This window comes from Erythranthe guttata, chromosome 12 (assembly GCF_056151865.1).
Source record: "Erythranthe guttata isolate IM_541 chromosome 12, IM_541, whole genome shotgun sequence".
NCBI classification, from domain to species: domain Eukaryota; kingdom Viridiplantae; phylum Streptophyta; class Magnoliopsida; order Lamiales; family Phrymaceae; genus Erythranthe; species Erythranthe guttata.
Window position 1 is genome coordinate 6,884,442 of NC_142544.1, and position 17,426 is coordinate 6,901,867.

At 33.7% G+C, this 17,426-nt stretch overlaps 1 protein-coding gene across 1 annotated transcript; it reads right to left on the minus strand.

Annotated features, from left to right (window-relative positions):
- Nucleotides 1-9,890: 9,890 nt before the first annotated feature.
- LOC105953536 (uncharacterized) lies at nucleotides 9,891-14,730 on the minus strand. Its single transcript, XM_088827241.1, has 5 exons — nucleotides 14,550-14,730; nucleotides 12,634-12,722; nucleotides 12,145-12,290; nucleotides 10,266-10,395; nucleotides 9,891-9,962 (listed from the first exon to the last, which is right to left on the minus strand). Exons 1-5 carry the CDS (start codon nucleotides 14,728-14,730, stop codon nucleotides 9,891-9,893), a joined length of 618 nt encoding a protein of 205 aa, XP_088683367.1.
- Nucleotides 14,731-17,426: the final 2,696 nt, after the last annotated feature.

Here is a 17,426-nt window from a genome sequence, read left to right on the forward strand (position 1 = left end):
TAATTAAATATTTTGTGTGGGATCGATACTTGTACTTATAAATCCATTACATTACTTGTACGATACGTGCACTTGCTTGTAGGTATTATAACCAATACTTATCTCATCCGATGAAAGGATTCATCTTAAAGACGATGTTGGGGGACGCCTCAACACCAATATCCATTACTATGATATGAGAATACTTATCAATTATGGTGGCCATAAATGAAATACATCTTTGGATGAGAAAATCATTGATGATTATATGGTAGCTACCAAGACTATTATAAATCGAACCATTATAGTCCAATAATGAGTTGATTGGCAAATATATCATGGCTAGCTTGCTCTCTAAGTGAATAGATAGGCATTTAAGATCATTAGTTCTCACTTTTGTTGTTGTACCGATATACTATATCTTAAAGAATTGAAAATTCTTTTCGAATAAATATTCAAATACCAAATTGAATGTTAACATTGAGTTTGAAAATAAAGTGGACAAGTAGTCCTCAATGTTAATATTGAGTGTGAAATTCAAAAGCGCGCGTTTTGTCCATGTAGGACATTTGTATTGAAATAAATAATGAGCTCAAGCACATACAGTATTATGAAAAAAACTTTATTGATCTATAAGAGAAAAATACATGGTACATGAAAAGATATGGATCTCTACAAGAGATCGTACCCACGAAGGCTACAATCGCCATTTATACGAATATAATTCTCTAAGGAGAATCCGGTACCTAAAAGTGAAATAGTGAGCTCTTGATTGATTATACAGAAATATGCGGAGTACTAATGAAGTTATCGAATAACTATATGTACATTTATTTTTACAATGGATGAGCTTGAAGCTCATAAATATTAATAGATATCCTCATCTAATTGGTCATTAGTATATGCATTTACAAATGCAACTGACCATGATATTTGAAATTGGTAAGGAAATGAATTGTACATTGACTTGAAGTCAACACACATAAGTTGTGGAGCCTTTAGTGCAAAAGTCACTAAAATTATTGTGGTATATTTCAATACTTTTTGAACAATATATTTTCGATGCAATCAATTTATGGTATTCAAAATTATTTGACATGCATCATATGGATGCGTTACCACTTATTTATATGGATCATAACTTTTTATTTCGAAGAATTGATAATGCGTTGTGCATATAATCAGAGGTCTCGTGAGTTAACACTCTTGAAATGATCCATCTATATATTATCTTCAAAATATGGTACATTCACCTCAGTGAATACCTTTTTAATGATAAAATAATTTGACTTACCATTATCATGGTATAGATGTGAATGTTCTAAATCTCGTGGAGACTCACGAAGAGCTCACAAAGACGATCAATTATTTGATAACATAATTTGAGATGAAAAATCTTGGAAGGGTAAAATGTATTTCGAAAAGAAGAACTATCAAATAAAATTTATCCATTCATACACATATCAGATGAATAAGACTCATCTATTGAGTGATATTATATTTGTCCAATCATTGGATATAATTAAAGATCTTTTAAGCCCTCGAGAAGATAATGAAAAAATTACAATTTCCAAAAGTGTAAAATGTGTATTACACTATCTTTATGCAAAATCTCGTGGATCTTAAAGAGGATATAGTTGGCTATATCAAAGTGAAATAATAAATTATCATATTCATATATCGGAGTATTGCCAACTAGTCCATTTAGAAGATGATTAAAAGTTATATATCGAAATTAGGGGAAGCATGAACACTAAATATAACATTGTACTCATTTTGCGTCGACCAAGTATTTGTGCCAGTGGGTTTTCCTTGGCAATGTTTTAACGAGGCAGTGTCACGCTCGCAAGTTTCACATGGATATGTACTCTTTTCTACTTCGATTAGGTTTTGTCCCGATGGGTTTTTATAACAAGGTTTTTAACGAAGCATATTTCATAGATGATGGATATCCAATGGGGAGTGTTAAGAACTCTAGGAGGTTATGGATGACCACCATTACTCCCACCACTATTCGCACAATTTACTTACCATTATAGGCTTATAACTCTTTGTAACTCATGACTTTTCATGGTCTTACTTGTACTATATATAGTGCTCCATTGTATTGAGTTGGACACACAAGAAGAACAAGAGAATAATATACTTGCTTCCCTCTATATTACTATCTCAATTCATCTTTGGTTTGTTCTTCTTTATTAGTTTATCAACAAAAATCAAAATAATGTCTTGATTGGAAAAAAAAAATTGTTCGATGAGATGAATTTAACTAGAAATATTTTTGTTCCTATTTTACTATTATATTTTATTTCCAATATGCCAACTTTTATTTTTTTTAGTGTTTTTTGAAGATTTATGGATTCCTTAATAAATTATATTTTATTCGTTATCAATTTTTTTCTATCCCGTGGATCGTATGGGTCAAACTACTTATGAAAAATACACTTGCGCCTCTCAAATTAATGGTCAGCCTATTTGACTCATGGTGTAGTAGTAAATTAAATTTAGGGTAAATTACACCCAAACCCCTGAGGTAAGCTTAAATAACTCTAAGGTCCTTGTGGTATCGATAATTACACTCACCCCCTGAAACATAGTTAGAAACTCTAATGGGTTAATGCATTGGATACATTAGTCCGGTAGAGTTCTAGCGGGCTATTACTTTTAGCTAGTGGTGGAGACAACGTAGAGTTAGGGGGTGACAAGCTCCCCCAACATTTCTTAAATCACTCATAGCTCTTTGTTGTCTCCACCACTTCCTGAAATTAATAGTCCGTTAGAACTCTATCGGAATAACGTATCCAATGCATTATCCCAAGTTTCTAACTATGTTTCACGGGGGTGAGTGTAATTATCGATACCACAGGGACCATAAAGTTATTTAAGCTTACCTCAGAAGTGTGGGTGTAATTTACCCTTAAATTTAATATCTTTATAATAAACCTTACTAAATGACACAGTTTCGTTATTTACAAAAATTACATCTACTATGAATAAATAAAATAAATATTTAAGATAGTATTTTGAAGTTTTGGATTAAATCAAATTTACTCGTAAAATATTTAGATTAAAAATTAATATTTATATCGTATAAATTTTTATATATTGGATGAAATTATTTAAATCATCAAACATGTACATTGAAATTACTATTTATTTGTAACATCAAATTTTATACAGTTAATCATAAATATAAAAGACAAGTTAAATGAAATATGATCTTACAAATAAATATAATAATATATTAACATATATCGTTATCAAAATATCACCGTAGAACTACAATTTATAATATAAATTTTTACTGGGTGAATATTTCAATCCAATATTTGAAAAATTATACATGTTAAATATTCATTTAATATATTTATTGACAGTGCAAAAATATTTATTTTATTTTGCTTATGAATTATTAAAAAGTATATTGAATTTGATGATAAAATCATATTCTTTTCATTACTAATAACACCGCTAGAGGTAAAATATGTTGACATTAAATTGAGTGAGTAAGTTTATTTTTATAGTACGAGGGTAAGTATTACCTACATGGGGCATAGTAAAGGGGGTAAAATGTATTTTACCCAAAATTTAATACAACCTCAATTAGGGGTGAAAGTCGGATGGATTGGATCTCAATTAGCCTTTTCGGAAAATTTTCAAAAAATTTCGGAAGTACAAAATCAATTCCAATTCCAATTCAAAAAATTTCGGAATCTAAAAATTTATACCAATTCCAATTCAAAAAAAATCGGAATCTAAAAATTTATACCAATTCCAAAAGGACCAGAAATTTCGGAATTTCGGAAAAAAATCGAAAATCACATAAGCTTTAAAATTTCAAAACTTAGCCAAAATTTTCTAAAATGTTCATAATTTTTCGAAAATAAGAGCATCCACGTCGATCAAAGTAAAACTAATAACCACTAAATGTCAGCTCAAAAAAATAAATAAAAATGAACACATCATAATATCCAATAAAACTTCTAACAACAATTCATTATGTCAAAATCCTATAACAAAACTTATAGGTAGGGGTGCAAGTTGGAACGGAAATTCCAATTTCCGCCGGTTCCGATCCGAAAAGTTCCGATTTTGGAACAACTTTTTTCATTCCGACTTCCGAAATACTGATTTCTGATTTTTTCCGATATTTTGGGATTGAAATTGGAATTATATAAAATAAATTTAGAATTTCCGATTTCCGATCCGATTTGATTTCGAAATTAATTCCGAAAAATTCCGATGTTTTTCCGAAAAATACACCTATAAATAATAAATATTATATAATACTTATTTTTCCGAAAAATATACCTTCAAGTTTTGTTTTAGGATTTTGACATAATGAATTGTTGTTAGAAGTTTTATTAGATATTATGTTGTGTTTATGTTTATTTATTTTTTGAACTGAAATTTAGTAGTTATTAGTTTTACTTTTATCGACGTGGACGTTCTTATTTTTGGAAAATTATGAACATTTAAAAAAAAATCCGCTAAGTTTTGAAATTTTTAAGCTCATGTGATTTCCGATTTTTTTCCGAAATTCCGAAAATTCCGGGACTTTTGGAATTGGAATGAGTTTTTAGATTCCGAAAATTTTGGAATTGGAGTTGGAATTGATTTTGTACTTCCGAATTTTTTTGGAAATTTTCTGAAAAGGCTAATTCCGATCCGATCCATCCGACTTTCACCCCTACTTATAGGTGTACTTTTCGGGAAATAAGTATTATATAATATATACTATTTATAGGTGTATTTTTAGAAAAAAAATCGGAATTTTTCGGAATTAAATCGGATCGGAAATCGGAAATTTCAAATTTATTTTATAAAATTCCAACTCCAATCCAAAAAAATCGGAAAATTTCGAAAATTGGAATTTCGGAAGTCGGAATGAAAAAAGTTTTTCCAAAATCGGAACTTTTCGGATCGAAACCGGCAGACATCGAAAAATCCGTTCCAACTTGACCCCTAGTTAAAACCAACAAGTACGTAGAACAAATAAACGAGAATGTCTTAACATGGAAAGAGACTGATTAGTCAAATTCGAATCTTTTAGATTTGATACTACGATTCGATGTCGAATTAGGTTAATTTTTTGATGGGTTTTTGTGCATAAGTCCCCAACCAAATATCTTTATTATTCTAAGTTTAGGGATTATATTTGTTTCACTAATAAGCTCATCCCTTTAATATTTATTGTAAATAAAGGAAACATTCATGTATATGACAATATTACTCCAACTATTTATACCCAATTCTTAATTGTAACCCCCATTTAATTAATTTTGTCCACAAAAATCCAATTTTGACTCTATTTTTTCAAAAAAAAAATTTGCGGCCGGATTCCGGTGTTGACTTTTCGATTTTTTTTTCTTTTTTTCTTTTTTCCGCCACCGGATTCCGGTGTTGACTTTTTTTAGTATTTTTCTTAGTGTTCTTTTTTGTTTTGTTTTTTTTTTTTTTACGTCCGCCGCTAAATGCATGTTGACCGTTATTGTGCTGTCACTAACAGTAAATTAACTTAATTATACTGTCAATGATAGTTAATTAACGTAATTGTATTGTCGTTGACAATACATTTATGTAATTGTTCTACCGTTGACAGTAAATTAACGTAATATTATTATTTTTCATTTTTTGTTATTTTTTTTATTTTGTTTGATTTGTTGACAAGTCAACGTAATTATACTACTGTCGTTGACAGTAAAATAACTGTAAACACAATAATATTACTGTCAACAATAGGGTTGAACGTGGGCGGGTTTGGGCGGGTTTTCATAAAAAAATCAACCCGACCCAACACCGGCGGATTAGCGATTTCGCCAACTGCATAAGCTTATTTAAAGCCACAAACCGCACGGTTCGGGTGTAGCGGGTTACGGGCGGGTGGCGGGCGGGTTAGCGGGTCGAAGAAGTACGCAATACCAAGTTGGTTGATAGACAAAATACAAAATATGAACTTTAAAATAAAAAATATTATAATAATACTAGAATAATTATACTAAAATTAAATTATGAAACAAAATAACAGATTATCCACATTAATCCTTACATCTGATGGAGAAATCTAGAAGTAAAAGAAGAAACAACTACAAAATAACCACAATCACCCCTCTGTTTGTTAACAAAATGCTAATCATCAATCCTTACATCTTCAGAAATCTAAAAGGAAAACAAGAAACAATTTCAAAAAACAATAAATAAAATCTTACCTTTTTAAATGAGTCTTGAATCTGACTAGTAGCTTCTAAAAGAATGATTGAGAATTTGAGATTTGACAATTGAGATTTGGAAGAATAACAGAGAAGTCGGTAGAAGGGAGAAGGGAAAAGACGCAATGTATTGGAAGCTGCTGGAAAACCCTAAATGGGCTATCCAGTATAAAAAAAATGTATTTATATTCATATATGCGGGCGGGTCGGGTTAGGAGCGGGTTTTAATATTAAAACCCGAAACCCGACCCACATTTTTCGGGTAGCAAAATTAGAATGCTATTTTTAAAAAAATATAGTTGGAAACTTACGGGTTGCGGGCGGGCGGATCGGGTTTGGCGGGTTTATGAACACCCCTAGTCAACAACATCAATATTATTATTTTTTGAGTTTTTTGTTTTGTTTGAGTTATTCACGGAGTAACATAATAACATTACTGTCTATTATTGTAATATTACTATAAACAGAATAAAATTACTGTGGTTAATGGTAATATTACTGTTGTTATAGTAATATTGCATTAGTTTACAATTTCTGTTGAGTGGAGCTAGTGATTACAAACTCGACCTCTTGTTTAGTTTTTTTTTTTCCTTTTAATTAGTTTATTATCATAGACTTATTAATCTAATTTATTAGATTAGGGCCACGTAAAAAAGTATCTATTTCTTTTATATAAGTTGATTGTCAAACTTCCAAAACCCATGTATTATGTAATTCGCTATTATAATTTTAAATAACGTATCGTTGATGTCATTTAACCACGTGCATGAGACGCTGAAAAATAATATGAGTTCTTAGAAATTATCTTGAAATTAAAATTACCAAAATGGCTAGCTCCTTAATTAATAAGCTGGTTCTGGAAATTAAACTGGTTCTGGAAATCACAAATGAAAGAGATATTGACAAAACATTTGTTTTTCTTTGGGTAAATAATGCAAAATCATTCTTTTGGAATCTTCTATCTGAAAAAATAAATAAGTAAAATAGGAGGTTCTACAAAACAAGGAGTATTAGTTGTTCATAGGGACGATAAGGGAACCAATTACTGGTTTTGTTTGTTTGGCGGTCGGGTTTTGCAGGCATATCTTTTCTTCGTCAGTAAACATTTGTTAACTGTTAACTAATACAGACAACACTTTCTAAGGATCTTCAATTAAATTAATTGGCACGGTAGAAATGGATAACCGCAGAACTGGCTAAATACACACATAAGACTCGAACATTTCATTTCACAAAAAACAAAGTTTCAAGTACGAAGAGTTAACCGATGTTACATGTCTGACATAAGACAGATTAAGAGTATTTGTTTCCCGCAAATTCCTTATCGAGCCAAAGTTACCTAATGAACATTCTTCACGCATTACCATCAATTTATTTGCTATCTGACTAAAATTCGTTTTAAGAAAATATAGAAAAAAGACGAGAATAGAAAGTCAATACGACCAGTAAAGTGCATACGGGACTTTTATCGATGATCCAAACAGAGCCTATATTTCGAAAGAACTCGATCTCACAATAAACGAAACAATGTCTATGGCAGACCAAAGAGAATCATACAATTCCGGATCAAACTAGCTACCCCTACGTTCGTTCCAAGTTCGACCCATTAGGCTCAAAGTATTATAGATACTGAAATCGTTGAATCTAGTAGCTTGTAACCAGTAAGCATGCAAATGAAAACGTACCGACAAGCTGGAGTTGAATAAATAACGAGAAATTAGAAATACCTCTTCGATGCTGCCACGTCTACATCAGTATTGAGAGTATCCATAAAATCATAAAGCATGCCGTCCACATGGCGAATAGATACTTCCTCTTATCCCCAAAATAAAACAACAAATTGAACTTCAATTCACTCTGCTTACAGCAACAAATGGAGAACAAAAAAACAGAGTCTAATCTCAATTTTATGATTAATTAGGGCAAATTAAATCCAATTAGGCTTGCAAAAACTCTCCCCCATCCGAAATATTCACAATACTTCAAAATTCAAATTAAAATACCCTAATTCCACAAAATCAAAGCTAGAGCTAAAGATAAAATTACAGCTATAATAATTTGCATTCCGAAATTAAACCTAAAAGAAAGAAATATACCTTTGGACTGAGTGAGAAGATGAAAAATATCATCACCGAGTTGTTGCGATTTAAGGAGAGATCCGCAGCCGCCCCACTCGTTCTCTACGGCCATACGAAGCACAGTCCATCGAGAAAGCAACAAATTAATTCCCTCTTGCAGCTGTGCCGCCGCACCAGCCGTCGTCGCCGCCGTCGTCGGATTGCTATTCATCCTGCTGCGCGTAAAAGTGAACGAAGCACAACCCTAGAAATAAGGTCTGCACTTTTCATAATTTTTATGTTTTATACTTCTTAGATAGCATGTTATCTCGCGCGCTTCTATTAAAGACGTGGTGGAAATATTATTTATCTTTGAATAATAAAAAGAGTAACTTCACCATTTCACCCTTGTACTTTTTGACCATATCACTATACCCCATTTATTCTTATTTTTTCTTACTTAACCCCTTGTACTTGGAAAGTTGTGTCTATTTTTTATTTTTTAGATTAAAAGAGATTTAATTAGGAACCTTACATGGATGAAGCTAGACCATGAGCTAGCTTATTACAAATACGAGAAACAAATAAAAACCGATAAGAAACAAAAGATAAAGCAAGATTACGAATGTCATCTAAGTAAGCTCCAAAAGGACACAAGGAAGAGTCTTCTTCGTGCATTGGCGTAATGAGTTGACGACAGTCACCTTCTATGATAATCGACGGCCAACCCTTTAATTTGCTCGGGCATTCAGGATTGTTCCGAGAGCGGCATGAGCTTCACCGCCTTCAACTCCTTGAAGTGCGTGTCCAGGGATTGTTGCAACACTCAACCAGATATAGTGGTTCCCTAGGAATTTCGGGCCACGATGGAGATTCTGTAATGCGGCATCAAAATTAATCTTCACTATCCCATTCAGAGGTGGGATCCACTTCGCCTGCAGAACGGGCGATTTGGAAATATATAGTCGGCTCAAAGCATGCCATCCGAAAGATACTAAAATACTATCTCCAACTTCTCAACTCGCATCTCGCAAACCCTTTATCCCATGAGCTTCTCGGTTCCTTAAATCCCACGGTTTCTAACAAATGACCATAGCTAGATGTAAGGTCTCCCGAGATAATTTCTTTCGTAGCCTGTCTAACCAACTTCGAAAAGGATACTGGTTCCAACGAAATATCGAGATCAAAGGGTTGACTCTGCCAAACCTCAGGCATGCATTCCTCTACACCCAATCAATGTGTACATAGTCGTTCCCGTGAGAGATAATCCATACAAAGTGCAAAACGGGTCCGATGTGATGCGCATGCAGAAGAGAGCGATGAGGGAGGTTTTACAAAACGGGGAGTATTAGTTGTTCAAAGGGACAATAAGGGAACCAATTACTGGTTATGTTTGTTTGACGGTCGGGTCTTGCAGGCATATCTTTTTTTTGTCAGTAAACCTTTTTTAACTGTTAACTAATAAACACAACACTTTCTAAGGATCTTCAATTAAATTAATCGGCACGGTAAGAAATGAATACCCAGAGAACAAGCTAAATACACACATAAGACTCGAACATTTCATTTAAAAAAAAAATTTCAAGTACGAAGAGTTAACCGATGTTACTTGTCTGACATAAGACATATTAGGAGTACTTGTTTCCTACAAACTCCTTATCGAGCCAAAGTTAGCTTCTGAACATTCTTCACGCATTACCATCAATTTATCTGCTATCTGAATAAAATTCGTGTAAGAAAATATAGAGAAAAAAAATGAGAGTAGAAAGTTAATACGGCCAGTAAGTGCAGACGGGACTTTTATCGATGATCCAAATAGAGCCTATATTTCGAAATAACTCGATCCCACAATAAACGAAACAAACTCTATGGCAGACCAAAGAGAATCACACAATTCCAGATCAAACTAGCTACCCCTGCTTTCGTTCTAAGTTCGACTCATTAGCCTCAAAGTATTGTAAATACTGAACTCGTTGAATCTAGGAGCTTGTAATAAGTAAGCATGCAAATGAAAATGTACCGACAAGCTGAAGTTGAATAAATAACGTGGAATTAGAAATATATCTTCGATGTTGCCACCGTCTACATCAGTATTGAGAGTATCCATGAAATCGTAAAGCATGTCGTCCACATGGCGAATAGATACTCCTCTTATCCCCAAAATAAAACAACAAATTTAACATCAATTCACTCTGCTTACAACAAAAAATGGAGAACAAAAAAACAGAGTCTAATCTCAATTTTATGATTAATTAGGGCAAATAAAATCCAATTAGGCTTGCAAAAACTCTCCCCTATCCGAAATATTCGCAATACTTCAAAATTAACATCATAATACCTTAATTCCACAAAATCAAAGCTGGTGCTAAAGATAAAATTACACCTATAATTATTTGCATTCAGAAACTAAACCTAGAAGAAAGAAACATACCTTTGGACTGAGTTAGAAGACGAAAAATAACGTCTTCGAGTTGCTGCAATTTCAGGAGAGATCCACGGCCGCCCCACTCTATCTTGACGGCCATACGAATTAATTCCCTCTTACAGCTGCGCCGCCGCACCAGCCGTCGTCGGATTGTTTCATCTTTCTGCGCTTAAGAGTGAACGAAGCACAACACTAGAAATAAGGTCTGCACCTTTCATAATTCTAACGTTTTATACTTCTTAGATCGCGTGTAATATCACGCGCTTCTATTATAGAAGCGGTGAAAAATATTATCTATCTTTAAATACTAAAAATAGTAACTTCACCATTACACCCTTGTACTTTTTGACCGTATCACTTTACCCCATCTATTCTTATTTTTTCTTACTTAACCCCTTGTACTTGGAAAGTTGTGTCTATTTTTTATTTTTGAGATTAAAAGAGATTTAATAAGGCACCTTACATGGATGAAGCCAGGCCAGGAACTAGCTTATTACAAATATGGGAAATAAATAATAATCGACAAGAAACAAAAGATAAAGCAAGATTACAAATGTCATCTAAGTAATCCCCAAAAGGGCACAAGGAAAAGTTTTCTCCGTGCAGCGCCGTAATGAGTTGACGACAGTCACCTTTTATGATAATCGACGGCCAACCCTTTAATTTGCTCGGGCATTCTGGATTGTTGCGAGAGCGGCATGAGCTTCGCCGCCTTCAACTCCTTGCAGTGTATGTCCAGGGATTGTTGCAACACGCCACCGGATAAAGTGGTTCCCTAGGAATTTTGGGCCCCGATGGAGATTCTGTAATGCGGCATCAAATTTAATCTTCATTATCCCATTCGGAGGTGCGGTCCACTTCGCCTGCGGAACAGGGCATTGGGAAATATATAGTTGGCTCAAAGCATGCCATCCGAAAGAAATTAAGGTACTATCTCCAACTTCTCAACTCGCATCTCGCAAACCCTTTTCCCCATGAGCTTCCTGGTTCCTTAAATCCCACGGTTTCCAACAAATGACCATAACTAGATGTAAGGTCTCCCGAGATAATTTCTTTCGTAGCCTGTCTAACCAACTTCGAAAATGATACTGGTTCCGACGAAATATCGAGATCAAAGGGTTGACTCTGCCAAACCTCGGGCGTGCATTCCTCTACACCCAATCAATGTGTGCATAGACGTTCCCGGGAGAGATAATCCATACAAAGTGCAAAACGGGTCTGATATGATGTGCATGCGGAAGAGAGCGATAAGGGAGGTTATACAAAATGGGAAGTATTAGTTGTTCATATGGACGATAAGGGAACCAATTACTGGTTTTGTTTGTTTGGCGGTCGGGTTTTCCAGGCATATCTTTTTTTTGTCAGTAAACATTTGTTAACTACTAACTAATAAAGACAACACTTTCTAAGGATCTTCAATTAAATTGATCGGCATGGTAGAAATGAATAACCGCAAAACTGGCTAAATACACACATCAGACTCGAACATTTCATTTCACAAAAAAAAGTTTCCTGTCTAACATAAGACAAATTAGGAGTACTTGTTTCCCGCAAACTCGTTATCGAGCCAATGTTAGCTTCTGAACATTCTTCACGCATTACCATCAATTTATCTTCTATCTGAATAAAATTTGTGTAAGAAAATATAGAAAAAAAACGAAAGTAGAAAGTCAATACGGCCAGTAAGTGCAGACGGGACTTTTATCGCTGATCCAAACAGAGCCTATATTTCGAAATAACTCGATCTCACAATAAACGAAACAAAGTCTATGGCAGACCAAAGAGAATCACATAATTCCATATCAAACTAGCTACCCCTGCTTTCGTTCTAAGTTCGACTCATTAGCCTCAATGTATTATAAATACTGAAATCGTTGAATCTAGTAGCTTGTAATAAGTAAGCATGCAAATGAAAACGTGCCGACAAGCTGAACTTGAATAAACAACGAGGAATTAGAAATACCTCTTCGATGCTGCCATTGTCTACATCAGTATTGAGAGTATCCATGAAATCGTAAAGCATATCGTCCACTTGGTAAATAGATACTTCTTCTTATCCCAAAATCAAACACCAAGTTGAACATCAATTCACTCTGCTCACAGCAAAAAATGGAGAACAAAAAAACAGAGTCTAATCTCAATTTTATGATTAATTAGAGCAAATTAAATCCAATTAGGCTTGCAAAAACTCTCCCCTATCCGAAATATTCACTATACCTCAAAATTCAAATCGTAATTCCATAATTCCACAAAATCAAAGCTATTGCTAAAGATAAAATTACAGTTATAATAATTTGCATTCATAAATTAAACCTAGAAGAAAGAAACATACCTTTGGACTGAGTTTGAAGACGAAAAATAACGTCTCTAAGTTGTTGCGATTTCAGGAGAGATCCGCGGCCGCCCCACTCTTTCTCGACGGCCATATGAAACGCAGTCCACCGAGAAAGCAACAAATTAATTCCCTCTTACAGCTGCGCCGCCGATACAGCCGTCTTCGTCGCCATCGTCGGATTGTTATTCATCCTTCTACGCTTAAGAGTGAATGAAGCACAACCCTATAAATAAGGTCTGCACTTTTCATAATTTTTATGTTTTATACTTCTTGGATCGCGTGTTATCTCGCGCTCTTCTACTAAAGACGTGGTGGAAAATATTATCTATCTTTAAATACTTAAAAGAGTGACTTCACCATTTCACCCTTGTACTTTTTGACCGTATCACTTTACCCCATCCATTCTTATCCTTTCTTACTTAACCCCTTGTACTTGGAAAGTGGTGTCTATTTTTTTATTTTTGAGATTAAAAGAGATTTAATTAGGCACCTTACATGGATGAAGCCAGGCCATGAACTAGCTTATTACAAACACAGGAAACAAATAATAACTGACAAGAAACAAAAGATAAAGCAAGATTACGAATGTCACCTAAGTAAGCCCCAAAAGGGCACAAGGAAGAATCTTCTCCGTGCAGCGCCGTAATGAGTTGACGACAATCACCTTCTATGATAATCGATGGCCAGCCCTTAAATTTGCTTGCGCATTCTGGATCGCTGCGAGAGAGGCATGAGCTTTGCCGCCTTCAACTCCTTGCAGTCTATGCCCAAGTATTTTTGCAACACTACACCAGATATATTGGTTCCTTAGGAATTTAGGGCCACGATGGAGATTCTGTAATGCGGCATCAAATTTAATATTCACTATCCCATTCGGAGGTGGGGTCCACTTCACCTGCGGAACGGGCCATTTGGAAATATATAGTCGGCTCAAAGCATGCCATCCGAAAGATATTAAGGTACTATCTCCAACTTCTCAACTCGCATCCCGCAAACCCTTTTCCCCATGAGCTTCCCGATTCCGTAAATCCCACGGTTTCCAACAAATGACCATAGCTAGATGTAAGGTCTCCCGAGATAATTTCTTTCTTAGCCTGTCTACCCAACTTCGAAAAGGATACTGGTTTCGACGAAATATCGAGATCAAAGGGTAGACTCTGCCAAACCTCGGGCATGAATTCCTCTACACCCAATCAATGCGTGCATAGTCGTTCCCGTGAGAGATAATCAATACAAAGTGCAAAACGGGTCTGATGTGATGTGCATGCGGAAGAGAGCGATAAGAGAGGTTTTACAAAACGGGGAGTATTAGTTGTTCATAGGGACGATAAGGGAACCAATTATTCCTAATATGTCTTATTATTAATTAGGGCACATTAAATCCAATTAGGCTTGCAAAAACTGCCCCCGTCCGAAATATTCGCAATACTTCATAATTCAAATCATAATACCCTAATTCCACAAAATTAAAGCTAGTGCTAAAGATAAAATTACAGCTATAATAATTTGCATTAAGAAATTTAACCTAGAAGGAAGAAACAAACCTTTGGACTGAGTGAGAAGACGAAAAATATCGTCGCCGAGTTGCTGCGATTTCAGGAGAGATCCGCGGCCGCCCCACTTGTTCTCGACGGTCATACGAAGCGCAATCCACCGAGAAAGCAACAAATTAATTCCCCCTTCCAGTTGCGCCGCCGCACAAGCCGTCGTCGAATTGCTATTCATCCTTCTGCGCTTAAGAGTGAACGAAGCACAACCCTAGAAATAAGGTCTGCACTTTTCATAATTTTTATGTTTTATACTTCTTAGATCGCGTGTTATCTCGCGCGCTTCTATTAAAGACGTGGTGGAAATATTATCTATCTTTAAATTGTAAAAATTTTAACTTCACCATTTCACCCTTGTATTATTTGGCCGTATCACTTTAGCCCATCTATTCTTATTGTTTCTTACTTAACCCCTTGTACATGGAAAGTTGTGTGTATTTTTTATTTTTAATTAGTGACCTATCCACATCATATGCAGGTCTGATTCCTCTACCAATTTCAGCACAAAATCTCTCACCAATTTCTGTAGTTTGATTCCTCTACATTATTATTAATGGGACCCAATATATATGAGTAAACTGTAAAAAGTACTCTAATTTATTTATCACATGGGAGTTTTTACTATTTAAAGGTTACACATGGTTACTTTTTGCATTTTGCTCCAATATATACATATTCTCTCTGTATACGTACGTAATATATCATATACATATATATATATATATATATATATATATATATATATATATCCTTTAAATAAAATATATAATTTGGGGGGAATCTCTGAAAATGATTCAGAGGGAATAAAATGACGTCACTCCTTGACAATAATTGCCTTGGAAAAAATGTCCTAGGATCGATCGGTCCAATTTCCAAATATTCCATAGGCTTTTCCCGGCTTAATTCAATTTTGCACCCTCAAAATAAATTAATAGCACCTTGCATCCTCAAAAGTCGAAAAACAATAAATCATGCATAATGCACCCTAAATGAATTTTTAAAGCTAAAAATGGTAATTTAATAATTTTAGTGGTATTTTTTTAAGATGTCAAATTTCAATTCAATTTCCTTTATTCATCAATCATTTGAAACTATAAATTACAAAAATTAAAATACATCTAATCAACATATTTAATTATTATATTTTTTTTAGAAAAATATTTTACGGAAAAAAAAAATTCCTTCATCTATTTCGTTATCAAGTAATTTAAAAATCATATACCCAATATTTCCACAAATTACAATAAAAGATCCATCGATCGAATAATGTAGTGATAAAATTTTAATTTTATTTATTTTGTAAGAAAATATAGTTTTTTCAATAATTCGGTGTGATTTTTATTTTTTTTCGCACTTTATGCTCTTGAAATTAGGTTGGAGATTGAAGAAAATAACAATTTAATTTGTATTTTGCATCCTGGATTTTTTTTTGAAATTGCCTTTATTTTTTAATTCATGGTGCATAATAAATGATTTATTGCGTTTTGAGGGTGCAAATGTACTATTATTATTTTTCAAGGGTGAAAAGTGCCAAAGACTCTATTTCAAGGGAGTAAAGTAGAATTAATCTGGCTTTTCTACTTCTTATTTATTTATTTTCTCCTCGTCACCTTTATCCCATGTAGATTATTTATTGTTAAATATGGATATTTTGTTTTATATTTTATTTATTAATATATTATTCTATGTAACTTGTGTAATTAGTAAAAGAATATCACGTGTCAATGTGTGACAACATTTTATATATAAGGATAAGGTAAATTTCACTTTCCCCTTGTACTTTGGCTTGATATCACTTCAGCCCTGTACTTAAAAAGTTGTCTCAATGTGGCTCTCACCGTTAGTTTTCACACATTTGACCTTAACACCGCTTGATCCAAGTATGAAAATTACAAAAAAACCACTTCTCTCAGTTTAAATAATTATTAAAAAAAATTGTGATTGGTCGAACGGTGTTAAGGTCATATGTCTGACAACTAACAACGGGGAGCATGTTGAGACAATTTTTCAAGTGCAAGGACGCAAATTAATGCAATCGAGAGTAGAATAAAGTAAAATGATAACGAACCAAAGTAAATGGGGAAAAGTGAAATTTACCCATAAAAATATTCATAGCTAAACAATCAATTATACATTTATCTTTTCTGCACAAGTTATACAAAAATAATTACTTAATAAATTACTTAAGATTTTCTTTGGTAATACCATTAGGCCTCTTTTGGTTTGAGGTATGGGATAGATAACTTTTGAAGGATTATATAATATTCTACTGTTCAGTGTTCATGATTATATAGTAACTAAAAATTTGGGTTTGGTTTGTAGGATACCTTAATAAGGATAATTGGACTTTGACATTTGGTTTGCCTGATGGAGACTGATAACATCTAAAATTACAAAATCACCCTTATCATAGATGGCATTTTAATCAATTTCATTTGCATTGATGTAAAACTAAAAGAGGAAAAAACATGTGTACTTCAAATTTTGTGGGAAAGAAAATCAACTTGAAGCTGCATGAAAAGAAATGAAAACAGAAAATTGTAAGATTTAACACATCTGTTACATTCAAATACGAAGTAAAACAAAAATAAAAGAATATCCTCTTTCTTTATTTTTTTTCCTTTTTGTTAAACTCCAAATTACTGAATCTTAATTTATAATCTTTCGCTTAATCCTTATAAAAAAAAAATTATATTGTCCATATATCAAAGTATTAATTTATACTCGAAGGCATAATGAAAAGCAATAAGAGAAGAGGAAGTAATGTTTAGTTAGACACAAGCAAATCAAAGATTTCCTTGGTTTCTCCTCATCAAGCAGAAAAGGCAATTTGAATAGAGGTGCAATAACAGTTGTAATTCTCACCATCATCAT